The sequence below is a fragment of the Miniopterus natalensis genome, chromosome 1 (genome assembly GCF_054644295.1).
Source record: "Miniopterus natalensis isolate mMinNat1 chromosome 1, mMinNat1.hap1, whole genome shotgun sequence".
Lineage (NCBI taxonomy): Eukaryota > Metazoa > Chordata > Mammalia > Chiroptera > Miniopteridae > Miniopterus > Miniopterus natalensis.
In genome coordinates this window covers 31,313,345-31,328,297 of record NC_142081.1, presented here as the reverse complement: position 1 = coordinate 31,328,297, position 14,953 = coordinate 31,313,345, and the positions used below count along the sequence as shown (strand labels likewise).

The 14,953-nt window shown below is 41.4% G+C and overlaps 1 protein-coding gene across 4 annotated transcripts in view; it reads left to right on the top strand.

Annotated features, from left to right (window-relative positions):
* Nucleotides 1-13,425, top strand: part of DAAM1 (dishevelled associated activator of morphogenesis 1) — a 152,833-nt gene extending 139,408 nt beyond the window's left edge. For all 4 annotated transcript variants that reach the window (XM_087820135.1, XM_087820142.1, XM_087820147.1 and 1 more), the window contains exons 21-25: nucleotides 1,670-1,777; nucleotides 3,146-3,206; nucleotides 6,208-6,339; nucleotides 9,540-9,710; nucleotides 10,735-13,425. In XM_087820135.1, coding sequence (XP_087676261.1) covers nucleotides 1,670-1,777; nucleotides 3,146-3,206; nucleotides 6,208-6,339; nucleotides 9,540-9,710; nucleotides 10,735-10,944 — 682 coding nt within the window. In that variant the 3' untranslated portion in view covers nucleotides 10,945-13,425. The remainder of the gene's footprint in view (nucleotides 1-1,669; nucleotides 1,778-3,145; nucleotides 3,207-6,207; nucleotides 6,340-9,539; nucleotides 9,711-10,734) is intronic.
* Nucleotides 13,426-14,953: the final 1,528 nt, after the last annotated feature.

The following is a 14,953-nucleotide window of genomic DNA, read 5'->3' as shown; positions in this document are numbered from 1 at the left end:
TGCATAAGGGGGGGAGAGTCAGCATGAAGGGAGGGGGCAGTCACTGTGTTAAAGGCTTGTTTCTGGTCATGACAAGAGGATGATCGAATGTGTGCCCGAGTTGTTTTTTAATTCTTCAAGAATTTATATGCAGTCAAATGAGGTGTTATTTAGATAGCAAACATATGCAGAAGCTCGGATCTGGTTTTGAGTGTTTCTATACTAAGAAAGGTGCCTGTGGTCAATTGAATTGAATCTCTCTAAACAACAGAGCATTTCTCTGAAATAATGAAGAAAAACGGCGCTTCTCCTTCAGTGGTGTTTGGGATTTGCTCCCTCCAGCTCCTCACGTGGCAGGCACACGGGCAGACATGGAGATTCTGGGAACTGCAAAGTTGACGTGTGCTGATCCAGCGGAACATCTGCAAAATGAGCGGCTAAAATTTTCAGCCACTGTTTCACTTTGCTGAACAATTATTCTTAGCTGTTGAAAGCAAGAAAACCTGTGAGCCGGTTGACTCAGAGGACTAGGGTTTCCTCGACTGAACTGCAAGGGTAACCAGAGTGGTTTTTATTATTATGGAAAAGAAAATTGTGTGACAGCTCTGCTACTTTAGCTGGAGGTGGGAGGGCTGTTGTGACAGCATTGAGAAGTAGCAAACCACTTAAAAATTATGGAAATGTTTTAAAACACATGCATCACATCCTCCTGATTATAACTTTCAATAGATCAGTCGTTCTTGATCCTGGCTGTTAGAACCATGGGAGAGTTTTTAAAAATAACCACACCTGGCCCCACCTCATTCCAATGAAATGAATTTTAGTTGGGTCCAGGTATCTGGGGTCCAGGTGATTATAATGTGCCGTGGAGTCGGCGACAACGGGACTAGACTACCACCACTTGGCCTAATAGATAGTGTTAGGAGAAGCCTGCCTTTCAACCCAGGTCAGTCAGGGTTCAGGCCTGTCACCACTGAAGAGGGAGGTGGGTGATGCAGTTAGGAGCTGAAGTGTTGCTAAAATTAGCAAGTGGATTCTTGGCTGCCGGGATATCGAATCCATGATGGCACAATCCTGGCCCACCTCCAGGCCCAGCCCTGAAGTAGGGAGCTTTCTAAATCTCTGACCACCCTTTGCTGCAACAGCAAAACAGATGAGTCAGGGGAAAAGAATTACCATAGAGTTGAAAGAAACCTTAAATGAGAATCATCAACAGTTGTCATCAGTGAGTCTCTGCTTTGAACATTTAGACTTGAAATAGTAGTCCTTGTTAGTGGCTTAAACATCCCTCAGTCCCCACCCCACCCTGCCGCTTATGAGCTCTCCGGGCGCACCTCTTTTTTGGGTGGATGCTCTGTGAAGGTGTGTCTCTATTGGTAATGGTTCAGGTTCATTTCTACCACCCATTGAATTACCCAGATTTAGAAGGATGTACATTATGGGCCGAAGAAATAAATCTTATCCCCTGCCCTTCCCTTGTAGATGTACGCTTCCGTTTGACATATATTTATGTAAATTTCATGTGGCCTCTCTGTGTATCCCCTTCTTTTGAGAATCCTTGCCTTATAGGAACCTCCAGAGTTTGAAATTAATATAGGAATATAGCATTCTTATAGGTTCAACCACTTGAATGTACAAATCATATGCAGATATTAACCATGGTTAATACTCTTTCCTTCTTTAATTGTAGGAACATTACACTTTTGCACTATCTCATAACTATTGTGGAAAATAAATACCCCAAGGTTGTCAACCTAAATGAAGAACTGCGGGACATTCCTCAAGCAGCAAAAGTAAAGTAAGTACTTACAGTGAAATTTTTAGTTTTTGTATCATTTCGCCTGTGCTTTAGCCATTGAGAGCACAGTTAGCTTTCCCTGAAAAGGGTCCTTCTGTTTGCTTTCCCCTGAATACTTGTATATGAAGTGAAGCTTGAATCTTATCCCAATCACTCAGATGTGCTCCATGTTTGAATATATGTATGTGTTCTAGCTCCTTTGGAACACTCCTGCATGCAGTGTTTAACTTTCACAGAGCTCATCATGAGTTTATTCAGAGTATGTCTTATGAGTTAAGGAATGTGGTTTCACTAGTACTTTTCAAAGGTAGTTCTATTAAAATATAGTCAGTCAAATGAGGATAGGTAGGTAAGCAAACAGAAGACCTAAATGTCAGGGTGCAGCTAGTAGTGTTCACATGTGCACACACACACTCCCAGAAACCAAGGCAACCTTTGAATGGAAAACAGCCTTTATGCAAATGAGGGCACTAAAAATAAAAAGTGGAAAGTTGCCAAACTTTTACCCCAAACTTCACACCACTTTTCAGAGAGACTGGGGAACCGTCAATTTCCCTTGCTGTTCTCTCTCCTCCTCCTTTTGGCCTCTTTTTAAAAAAAACAAACATTTTAGCTGCATCTCTTTGCAGTGAATTTGAAAAGCATGATAAACAGGCTGACTCCTCTCTGTTTGCGGAGTTTGGTAGAAACCTATCGTGTGGGACATGAAGTTCAGATGAAGTGTTGGTGAATTTGTTCACATGTGAATTATCTGGGAGAAGTTGTATTCTCTCATTTAAAAGTCGTCAAATAGAAAGCATTAATGGAAGAAGCCCAGGAAGCAGTCTCTGTTTAAAAAAAAAAGAAAAGGGAAAAACAATAAAAACTAGTTAGTACAAACTTAAGAAAAATCATTGTTGTTGAAATTTAAGCCGTTGCCTTATAGTTTTCACGTCGCCAGCGCTTTAGTGACAAGCAGTGCAATAGTTATGGAGAGCACAGCGTGTGTGGCTGTGGATAAGTTCGCTTCTTTCACTTCCCTTCTTTCAAAGGGAGCCGCACATGGCAAGACATTCATTTCTGCACAGAGTAATTTGCTTAATGGAGATTTTTGAGATTAAAACATGGAATATTTTTGTACAGATGGAAAGATATTTTTATTCTGCTATTTTTAACCTATAAAATAGACCTGCTGGCTGTGGAAAATAAAAAAAGATAATTCTACAAGTTTAAAATCGTGTTGCTTTCTGTGAGATCTGAACACTGAAGGGAATTTTAAACATTTAAAGTAAACCGGTATGGACTTGCAAGCATGAAATATTAAACCCATCATATGTTTCGTACGTGTAAGTCACATGTTGGTTACTAAAATGTTGCTGTTTGCAACAGCATGACGGAGCTGGACAAAGAAATCGGTACCTTGAGAAGTGGCCTGAAAGCAGTGGAGATGGTGAGTATGTGTTTCTTTAATCCCCAGTCTCATCGCTACCTAGTGCTGGCAACATCCAGCAGATGAGGTGCTGTTGCTGTGGCATGTGGTGTGCCCTGATAAACATTTATTGATTTAAAAAAACAAAACAGCAACAATGAAGCAAAGGCAGGTTGTATTCAGCCAGGCAACTCAACTGCAGGCCACAGGGTGTCCTAGGGGTGTCACTGGAGCAGGAGCTGGGGAGCTGGACCTAGAATTGCACCAGTTGCCTGCCCTTGAGGCCAGGACTCATCAGAGTGGGCTGGACTAGGCATCTTCAGGGATCCTCTCAGTGTTCCCCTTCTGTTAATAAATGATGCTTGCTCCTTAGAGTAATGGGTCTTCCCTGTTGTCTTTGAGTTGGTCCTTTGGGGAGTACTTATTGAGCAGACACTTAATTGTACATCCATTCTCAAGGCGAAGGGCCGGGATGATTCAAATCCTTGCCATCCAGGTGTTGCAACAGCCAAGAGCAGTCAGTCCAGAGAATATTTGCTCAGCTTGGCCACACCCAGATAAGCACTGCGAATCCGCAAAGGTGCTCGGGAAGACGGGTGGACTTAGGTTAGTCTGAGTCTTGTGCCATGACTGGCATGTGTTAGAGGAAGCTTCTCTTCTGGAGGAGATGAACTTTGAGCTGTGGCTGACAAGGAGGGTGGGATAAACCTCGGCTCAGCGGAGGGAGGTGGTCCAGGTTTACAGAGAACCTGGCCCAGGCCTCAGCGGGAGGAAAGCAGGTCAGACCTCTGGAGGCGGAAGAGGCGGTGGAATGGCCCATGGCTGCGATGACACATGCCACCCAGCTACTGTACAAATGGGCCATCAGTGAGGAGGCAGGTCAGGGGAGAAACCTCGCTCTGGAGAGTGGACACAGCCAGCCGGGCACTTGGTGAAGGAGACTGATTCACAGGCAGCTTGGAAGGGTGCCCCTCTCTTAAATATCTTTCAAAACTTTGCCATAGGAAGTAATTGATTCCATTAAAGACATAGCTCTAATAAAAACTGAAGTTATGCCCGGCTGGTTGTGGCTCAGAGGTTGAGCATTAACCTGGGATCCAGGAGATCGAGGTTCGATTCCCGGTCAGGGCACGTACTCAGGTTGCGGGCTCCGTACCCAGCAGGGGGCGTGCAGGAGGCAGCCGATCAATGACTCTCTCATCTTTGCTGTCTCTATCTCTCCCTCTCCCTTCCTCTCTCTGAAGTCAATAAAGATTTTTTTTTTTTTAAAAAGAGGTGAATTTAAAAAAAAATTAAAATTAAAGTTATAATGTCTAATCTTTTCTGTTTGTTTTTAATAAACTAAGGATCATGTAAGGTTTTCTTTTTTCCCTGGGGAGGAGGGGGGAATTGTTTAAAAAGAAAAGCAGATGAACTAATTGAGTGAACTCTCCTCCCAGCCCCAATGGGCAAGAGACAGTGAGCACGTAGGACGCCCTCGGCTTTCAGAGGCCAAATTGGAGAAGGGCAGCGTGGGACGAGGCTTGTTTTATTTCCTCCCAGTGGAAGACCTTCTTGAGGCTGGCGTGGCAGTTAGGACAGCCCTACAGCCTGATCGTGGATGCTCTGACCGTCGCATCTGAGCTGTGGGCTACTTCACAGCAAGGCTTGGTAGGGGTGGGCAAGGAAGTTTTGTGTTTGGGATTTATTAAGGGTAGTTTTGCTTAAATCTCTCCAGCCCCTGGGTCATGTACACTGTCATACACTCTTCATAGGAAAGGGGCTCCAGAAGCCTCCTCCCCCTCCCCCGGGCAGCTTAAATGTCAAGATGCAGCATGGGAAGGAAGTATCAGGAGGCAAGCCTTGGCCTGTCTAAATATTCATGTATCCAAATTGTGATTTGCACAAATTGATTATATTGTTTGACGATACCAAAAATGGAATTCTTTTGAAACTATACATTAATAAAGCACTTTTAAATTGCTCTCACATCTCTACCTCACAGTGCTCAGTTTCCAGGCCAAAGTACTAGGACACTGGCAGTTTTTTCCATCAGAGAAGCTCTATAATTTATGTGTTTCCACTTGTTATTTCATTTGATTCTCATGGTGATGTAGATACTGCCCTCCTTTTACAAGTGAAAGAACTGAGGTCCAGGCCACTTGACACAGATAGAACCCTGTCAGTGGTGGGGCTGAGTCAGGAACCCATGGTGTGTGACCTCTACACGCCTGCTGTTGGTACCTCTACCAAAGCAAGTGAAGAAAACAGATCCAGATTGCGTCCGTGGGTGCACAGCATGGTTGTCACTGAGACTCTGGAGTCAGGCAGACCTGAGTTCAAATTCTGACCCTGTCACACATCAGTTACTTGACTTTGCACGAGGATTTTAAACTCTCTAAACTTCAAACGATATGCCTCTACGATGGGGATAAACATGCCTCACTCATAGAGGAATTGTGGGATTAAGTAAGAAAGTGCATCTGGCAATGGTTGAAATTAATTATTAAAATTAATTTTGAATTATCTGTGTTTATCACCATGGAACGGAGAATATGAATAATTAACAAGGTACTGGTCCTCCTTACTTGCCTGTTCACAAAAACCTAATCACTGGTATGGGCAAGAAGAAAAATGGTAGCTGACTATGTTGCCAGACGTTGCTTTTGAAATCCTACTCACCCAGATATCATGGTTTAGGAAGTAAGTAGGCTTGGCAGAAAGGGAAAGAAGAAAAAAATCAGGGAACCAGAATTCTGTTTAACTTCTATTAATTTTATCCGGATACTAATCTGCTGACGTTTAAGCCAGTATAAGAAGTCACACTGATGAAGTACTCAAACAATTAGATAAATTGCTGTTTGCAAATATGTGTGTGCACATGGGCGTGGTTCTAGCATGGTGGGCAGAAGGGCAGGTGGAGCTAAGGCATCACAGGAGGTTCCAGAGCAGGTTTCTGACTTATTAAATTTAAGGCACATGGGAAATGAGACAAGGTGTGTCTGCATTCGAGGTCTGACATTATCCATTTCCTGTCTTTAAGGAGCTGGAATATCAGAAGTCTCAGCCCCCGCAACCTGGAGACAAGTTTGTGTCAGTTGTCAGCCAGTTCATCACAGTGGCCAGCTTCAGCTTCTCTGATGTCGAAGATCTCCTAGCAGAAGCTAAGGACCTGGTAAGTGTGCCCCTGCACACTGAGCATTGTTGACAGGGCTGGTACTTTCAGATATTAGGCTATAAGTATATACATATATATACGTATATATATATGTGTGTGTGTATATATATATATATAATTCCCCCCCCCCAAGCTATGATCAGTTAAAACACACACTTTTTGTCTGACTCGCCTATGTTGCCTTTAGGTTAGCAAGGACATGCAGTATCTAAATGGTGTAAAACCATTAAATAGACTAAGACAGTTTTCTCTTGGTTAATAGTACATCGAAGTACTTATCTCTGAAACCCAGAAAAGAGATCATGAAAACCAACATTAGGATGAAATGTGAGATCAAGTGTTGCCAAGGCCTATGCCTCAGTACCTCTAAATAATATGCTCTCCTGAGATACTCAGGACAAGATACTCCCTCTTGAAATCTCTAGCAGAACTTATTCAAAGTTCAACAGGGCAGAGATGGCCCACATATAATATCCATAATGAAAATTTAGAGTAGTTATTCTACTAAAAGTTTGTAAAAATATATTACTTTCAGGAATTGATTATATTTTCAAGAGGCAATCTATAAAATACAACTACTGTACAATAAGAGAGAAATCCACAACAAATGATAAATAATATAGATATTCAGAATAAATTTAAAAAGAACTTATTAAATGAGATGTCTCTTAATCTTCAGTCTTATGGCAAGAGGAATACTTTTAAATAAGACATTTCTTTTTATAATTTTTGCTATTTCAAAATTTTGTTTTTCTCTAAAGGAAAAGTTTTTATTGGCTAATTACCAAGACCTTTGAATCTTCCTGTCCCTTCTCTCCCTCTTTCTCTCTCTCTCTCTCTCATTATTTCCTCTTCTAAATACACATTCACATACATATATTGGTATATATTCTCTCATTTCCTTTCTTGTTGTTTATAAATGATACAAAGCCCCTACCATGACCTATTGATTACTTCCATACTGCCCATTTCTCAGTTTCCACAAATTTTGCTGTAACTTGAATCTTTCCTTTGAAACTTGAGTAATGAATGTCATTTTTCTGTGCTCACATGTTCAGCTTTAGAATTGGATGTTTTTGTAAATGTACACACACACTGGTTAAAATTCAGAAGTAGATACATTAGTCTCAACATTAAGCCCCATTTCCAACATTACTAAATAAATGGACAACGATACCTGTTCAAATAACTGCTGTTAGAGGTCCAGCCTCTGGTATCCCATGATTGCAAGAGGTCAGCTACGTCAACAACCCCCACTGGGATAGCCCCCCATGTCTTGCCTCAGCACTTTGGAGTACCCACTCTGTAAAGGAAGTGGGGCCCCCCATCCCGACCCCCCCCCCAAGCCGGGCAATACAGTACCTGCTTCATCAATGACTCAAACATTTTTATAAGAAGCAACTGGATAGTTAATATTTCATTTAAACACACACATGCAAAGTCCACTTTTTTCCCTTTATTTTAGCGTGGGAACTTTAGTCTGGAACTAGTTTTCTTCAGATTTCTAAGACGAAAATATACATGACTTCATCATTACTAGAATTCCTAGATAAAAAGATCATTTGGGATGGCTTGAAGTGCATGAACTTGACTGTTTTAGAAACACAATTGCAGGCTGTCTGTTGCCGCTTTGTTCATACCAGAACTTTGAGAAATGAGCTTATAAAACCGTGGAACAAGCTGGAGTGCTATATGTGGTGCATGATGAATGTTGTGTGTTTTCCTAAAGAGCTCTGGTTTCTAATAGAATATTTCCAAATATGTAAAACATTGGGAGCCATTCCTCAGTGAAGGAAAAAGTAGTGAGAGAATATTTTTATTATCAATTTAAAGATATGAAATAATATTTATAAAATAGCATGTATATATATACACACACGTATAGCATAATCAAAAATTGGTTATTTAAGAATAAATATTGAGGGTAAATTAAAGGAAGGTGGTCAGAGGTACAAACTTCAGTCAGATAAGGAAGTCCTGGGGTGTGATGTACAGCATGGTGACTGTAGTTAACACTGCTGCAGAGTGTATTTGAAAGATGTTAAGAGAGTAGACCTAAGCATTCTCATTGGAAGGGAAAAAGTATATTTTTCCCTTTTTTTCTTTTTTTTCTATCTATATGACATGATGGATGTTAACAAAACTTAGTATGGTCATCATTTCATAATATACATGTCAAGTAATCATGCTGGACACCTTGAACTTATACAGTGCTGTATGCAATTATATCTCAATAAAACAGGGGGGATTAAAAATAAAAAGAGACTAAATACTGAAAACATCTCCTTTAAGTAGATAGGATCACTGAAATATCAGAAAAACTTCATGATCTAAATCTGAAAAAATTAAAGATCTGGAAATTTTTAAGTAGTGAATTAGGCGTAGGGAATGAGCTTTTATTTGACTTTGAAGCTAGAAACACCATCCTTAGTAGCTTAGGAGTAACTGCCTTAGCCCTTTACAGAAGGAAGAAAAGTCTAACAGTTTGACCAGCACTGAACATTACTTGGATACTCACAGTGATGCTAAGACTTCTGGAAGCATGTGATCTCGAGTTATAAAGATAACTACCAGAAGAACTAAAATTAGAAACAGTTAAAACTAAAAAGACTGAAAATTCTATTTTGTTATCATATACATATATTTTTAATACAATTTTTTAAAGTCTCCCTTAATAATCAGTTATTGTTTTATAATTGAGGCCCAGGAAAAATGATAATACCAGCATTATTTATGATTAGAAAGAGTATCTAAGAGGCACTGGATCCCATTTGCTTTTGATATTGACCATATGGCACCAATAAGTGATATTAAACTACTTCAAAGAAAAGTTAAAAGTACAAGTTTCCCTACCCCTGCTGAGTTTGCTATTAGTTTCATGTCTTGAGTGCTCTATCCTGTGATATTTTGCTTTCTTGTTTTTACTACTGTTTAGTTAATAAAAAGTCATAGGAGGTAATCATAGATGTTAAGCTGAAATGAGACGGACAAGAATAAATGGTTTCAGAAGTCGAGGGGTATTAATTTTTTTACTTTAGAAATGACTGATGGGCATGTCTGGCAGCCAGAGAGAAACGCGGGCTCCCTCAGGCCCGGCAGCTTCCATCGGGCTCGGTGTGAGCCCGAGTCCCGGGGGCTCTGTATTTGGGCGCGGGGCCCGTGCACCGCCGGACTCACGCAAACCTCCTCTTTCCCAGTTTACGAAAGCAGTGAAACACTTCGGGGAAGAGGCCGGCAAGATACAGCCGGACGAGTTCTTTGGCATTTTTGATCAGTTTCTTCAAGCTGTGTCCGAGGCCAAGCACGAGAACGAAAACATGCGGAAGAGGAAGGAGGAGGAGGAGCGCCGCGCCCGCCTGGAGGCGCAGGTGAGGAGCCGGTCGGTGCGGCCCCAGGGCCTTTGAGCAGCGCCCCGCGCCGCAGGGACGCACCAGCGCACCTTGCCTCCCAGGCTGCTGGGCGCGGAACTGCCATGAAGTTTCTCGTGGCAAGTTGGCTGCCTGTATGCAAATCCCCCAAATCATAGCCACATCCTTTGATCTGGAATTCCATTTCTTAGAAATTATTCTAAAGAAATCGTCATAAATTTGCACGAGAACAGCAGCCTTTATAATTGCCCCAACCTGGAAACAACCTAAATGTCTCCCAGCCACGCATCGGTTCCAAGTGAGTAATAGCTACATGATGGAATATTTGTGCAGCCCTTAAAAGTCATGTCTTCAAAGACTGTTTAATAATCCAAGAAAGCTTAAAAAATTATTTCTACATGAAATCTTTTTTTATGTCAAATAAGTGTAAATATAGAAAATAATAGTGGTGTAATATTCCCCTCAAAAGATCACAATGGTTATGTCTTGATAATGGAATTAAGGGTGAATTTTTCCCTTTTTATTTATCTGAATTATCTAAATTTTCTATAATGTATACGTATTTGGCTTTTAATAATAGTGACACTTGCATAGCGGGTTCCAGGCATTCTCAGGAGATACAGGCTAAGCCTTTGGTGTAAGGAGAGTGGCCCGATGAGCATTTGCTTTTAGTCTCTGTACCATCAAAGAAACAATAGTTGGGGTCTATTGAATAGTGATAACTTTCTCATTCCATATAGAAATATGAATGCTTCAGTTGCCCTTTAACTGGAGTCTCATGAGGTTTACCTAGATTCCAGATGGCGAGGTTCTAATCACAGAGCGGGGGTCACTTTCTTTATTGCGCGTTGCTTTCACAATGAGACCTCATGTCCCAGGGACCCCTGTCTTGTGACACTGAGGGAGGTTAGCAGCTATGATGAGGATGGCTTGGTGTGGCCGAAGCATCGCCGTATTTCATAGAATTCATCTGAAAACAAATGCAGCAGTGTGACACTTCTAAGAGGGTGCTTTGTGTTTGCAGCTGAAAGAGCAGCGAGAAAGAGAGCGGAAAATGAGGAAAGCGAAAGAGAACAGCGAGGAAGGCGGGGAGTTCGACGACCTGGTGTCAGCCCTGCGCTCGGGAGAAGTGTTTGACAAGGACCTCTCCAAACTGAAGCGGAGCCGCAAGCGCATCACCAACCAGGTGACGGACAGCAGCCGGGAGAGGCCCGTCACAAAGCTGAATTTCTAATTCTCCTTGAATACTTTTTTAGAAAGCTCGTTAGCAGCCCTCTGAAGGGACTAGAACTTTTCATTACACTGCCTTGCAACCCGAACAGTGGCAATTTCTTCTTTCATCTGTGAGTGAAGGTGTGAATGTGTGCGTATGTAAATGTATGTGTATATGTATATTACCAAGTGTATATAGGAGTCTGCGTGTTGTCCGGAGACCTCTCTGTATGGCTTCGAAACCTTGTTACTGTTCGTGCTCCGAAGCCCTCTGTGTGCATTCATATTGAGTGTGGCTCGCCTTCCCCAACACCACGGCTGTTCAGAAGCACAATACTATCTCCTGAAAGAGATGCCAGAGACATTCCCTAGAGTAAAGAGAAAAAAAGGCTTGAGAAATATTTTATGGTTTCCAAGCTTGGTATACTTTGAAATTATTTTCATTGGTGAAACTGGTGTTGAAAAAATATAGATTTGAAATGGTTTTTGATAGCTGACCGTGTGATGCTGGTGCATCGCATCAGGGCCTGACAGGACCAGCTCAGAATTTCTGGCGTTGGTGTGGGGATGCAGCCTGTAATGTTCATGGAGAGCATCTTGCACACAATCTGAATTATGTAGAATGTCAATCAGAATTTTTTAATATATTTAAAACTTGGACATCCATTTTTTTCTCTTTTCTTAATTTCATCAAGTTCACCCGCCAAGGGTCTTGATGATTTCTTTACATTGCTTTTGGAAGGAACACTGTTTATCTAAATGCAGTCCGTGCTCTTGTTGCAGAGTGAGACTGCCAGAATGCGCTTGTTGTTCTAACAGTAGAGATGTGAATTTTAAAAATAAAATTCCCCACCCAAGATGTAAAAGGAGGAATTCTCTGAAGGGATAAAAATTATCTTAAATTTTTATGGGGTGCCTTCCCTTTTTTTTTTTTGTATTATCTATTTTCTGTTTATTTAGGACAAGCTGCATCTTCTGTAAATATAGGTCTGGACTAAAGGATACTTAGTAAATGCACAAAATGTCAACAACACCAACAGAGATGCCAAGATCTATTTATCTCTAAGTACGTCTGGAGTGGTTTCCTGTTATATGTTGTCATTTTAAATTGTGTGTCAGTGAAGCTACCTGTAAAACTTCAGTCCAAAAGATAAAGCTCTCAGGGAGAAATGAATAAAAACAATGAACATTAGAAAGTAAAATATAGATGCTTACCATTAACCTACCAACTCTTAATATCTTTAAATTATGTGATATAGAAAGAGGACTGTTACTTTTTTTTTTTTTTTTGGCTTTGCTTTATTTATTTGTAGTGGGGGTGGGGGGCTAAGGTTCTCTCTTTTCTTTCCATCGATCCTGTTGTGGTTGGGTTTCCTGTGGAGAGAGTAGTTTGTCCTGTTGCACTAGAACATTATTTACTCACTAAATTGAGTTTTTTCAGTCAATTAACAAATATTTATTAAACACCTACTGTGTGCCAGGCATAGTAGGGCTACAGTGGTAAGCAAGACAGAGCCCCTCTCCCCAAGGAGCTCATGTTCTAATGGGGATATTAGGGGTGAATAGAATACCAGTGCGTGCACTGTACAGGAATCGTGCTATTTAAAAATAATTTGTATAAACTATAACGCTGAGCGCGGACGGCAAGGTCTCTGCGCTGTGTGAAAGCTGTGAACTAGTGCTCTAAGAGTTGTCAGGAGCTGTGGTTTTACATTTTCCCCCTCATTGCAAACTTAGTGACTTTCTACAGATAAATGGAAGTAACCGACTCTAGCAAATAAAACTCATAAATACACAGCAGAGACTGCGCTCCCCTAACCCGTAGTTACCGAGGTCTGCAAATACACCACGCTGCAGGTGCAGACGGAGACTTTGCTCAGAGCAGGCTTGGAGATGAGGAGTGGGATATGCTGATGGGTTTGTCTGTTCCTTAACTAAAGTGCCTCTATGTATATTCTTTTCTATTTATAGCAGGAAAAATTTGGTCTGGCTCAATTTGGGGACTGTATTTTGAAAATGGCTTTGTTCTACAGTTTAAGGAACAGACAAGTGAATGGAGAGTCTCATAAAGGAGCAAGCTGTGTGTCATGTCCCTCTTGCCCTTTCCAGTCACCCTCATTTTCACGTGGCCACCCTGGTAGGCCTCCTTCACCATTTCCATTTTTGTTTTTTCCTCCCCAAAAGCTGTGTGCAGGTAATTCCATGTGCCATTGTTGAAAAAAATTCTACTTTTTTAGATTGGTGCTGGTGTAAGTAGTCACTTTTCTCTCTTGGGTGTGTATTTTAAAGTTTTGGTTTTTTTTAAATTAATGCCAAAAAGAAAAAGCATTCTAATTTGTAAACTGAATTGTATGTCTTGTATCTTATTAGCTTAGTAGTTGGAACCACTTAGTCTTTAGGTGCAAGACTATTGCTGTAGTACCAAGAAAAAAATGTTGTATGTGTTATGAGATTGTACATTTTTTTAAATAGCAATATGCAATAAAGAGATGAATTCATTGGGTGTATGTATATACTTTCTATGAGTTATTAGCACAGCATTATCGAATTTCTTTACACTTTCCACCATTAAATTTAAATATTGCAAGTTATTTACCAAATCAGAAACATATACATATGCTTTAACTTGTATATGCTAGACCTAGAAGGGTTAGTTTTCAGCGACGGCAGCATTCAGTATGTCCCCAGACCACGTGTGCTGCCTCTTTCTGTAACTTTCCGTGGCCTCTGTAAAACTATGAGGTATACAGTTTCATGGTGGGCTACTGAGGAAATTAGTCATCTGGGCGTATTGAAAAGGCTCTAGTCTCTAGAATCGAAACATTTCCTTTTGAAGCATTTCCTTTTAAAAGTTAGTGCCTGGTCTAGGGCATCGTGGGAAGTGTTACCTGTACCGAGCAAGGAAGGTGTATTTTTCCTTCTGGAAATTGGGGCTTTCTCTTGGCCCCACATCACTTTGGCTGTCTGGCTGTCCTCAGCGCATTCAGATCAAGCTGAAAACAACTTGTCCCGGCGGTTGGTAGAAGCCCCCGGCACTTTTGATCTTCACAGCGGATTGATGACGTCCCTGTGATGAGCCGTCTCGTTACCATCTGGTCGCTGGGTCATGCGTAGGGCCCGAAGTTCCTCCGTCCTCTTGCTCTTCCTCATTCAGGTGGAGGAGGGCCTCCACCGTCGGGCCTCCACCGTCGGGCCTCCAGTCGGGTGGGTCCTATCCTCCAGCCCGCAGGCTGAATGTCCTAATATCGCCTCTTTGTACGTTTGAGCGCGAAGCTACGTGCAACACCACTGAGACCCTCGGGTGCCCTTGGTGTGTTGATAGAAATAGGGGAAAACATGAAACTTTCCAGTCACTACACTTACTTTTGTGTCTTTGGTTTCCCCCCCTCCCCCCAAAATCATCACTGGGGAAAATGTGCTTCTGTCAAGAGGTGAAGCTATTTGATGCCTCCGGAACTTTGCCCCTTTTCTGTAACCTAACATGGGTTTAGCTGAGGCAAAAGGGTAATCTTTATTAAACTAGTTTGGACACAATGATTCAAAAGACTGAGTTCTGAAAGAGAGTTGGTTTTGTAAGATTTTGGTTTCCGCCAAGTGGAAAACCTAAAGTAAGGACTCCAAAGGTTTAACAGTTACTTGATACCATAAACACTAGCTTTGAGAGCCATCGGAATGTGTGTAGAGAAATTTATTTTATTTTTAAATATGTTTGTATTGATTTCAGAGAGAGGAAGGGAGAGAGAGAGAGAAATAGAAACATCAATGATGAGAGTCATTGATCGGCTGCCTCCTGCATGTCCCCCGTCGGTGATCGAGCCCACAACTCCAGGTCCATGGGTTGATGCTAATGTGAACTCTACAGTAGTCTAAAAACCTGTTGAGTTCAAAATTAAGAGATGGCTTAAAATCTTAAATTCTTTATCTTAGAGGAAATTTGAAACCCTAGAGGAAGGATTTTCTTGTTTATAAGGATTTTTGTGTTTTCTGTTGCAGAGACCAATCAAAATTATTTTTCATTGGTCTTGTGGGGA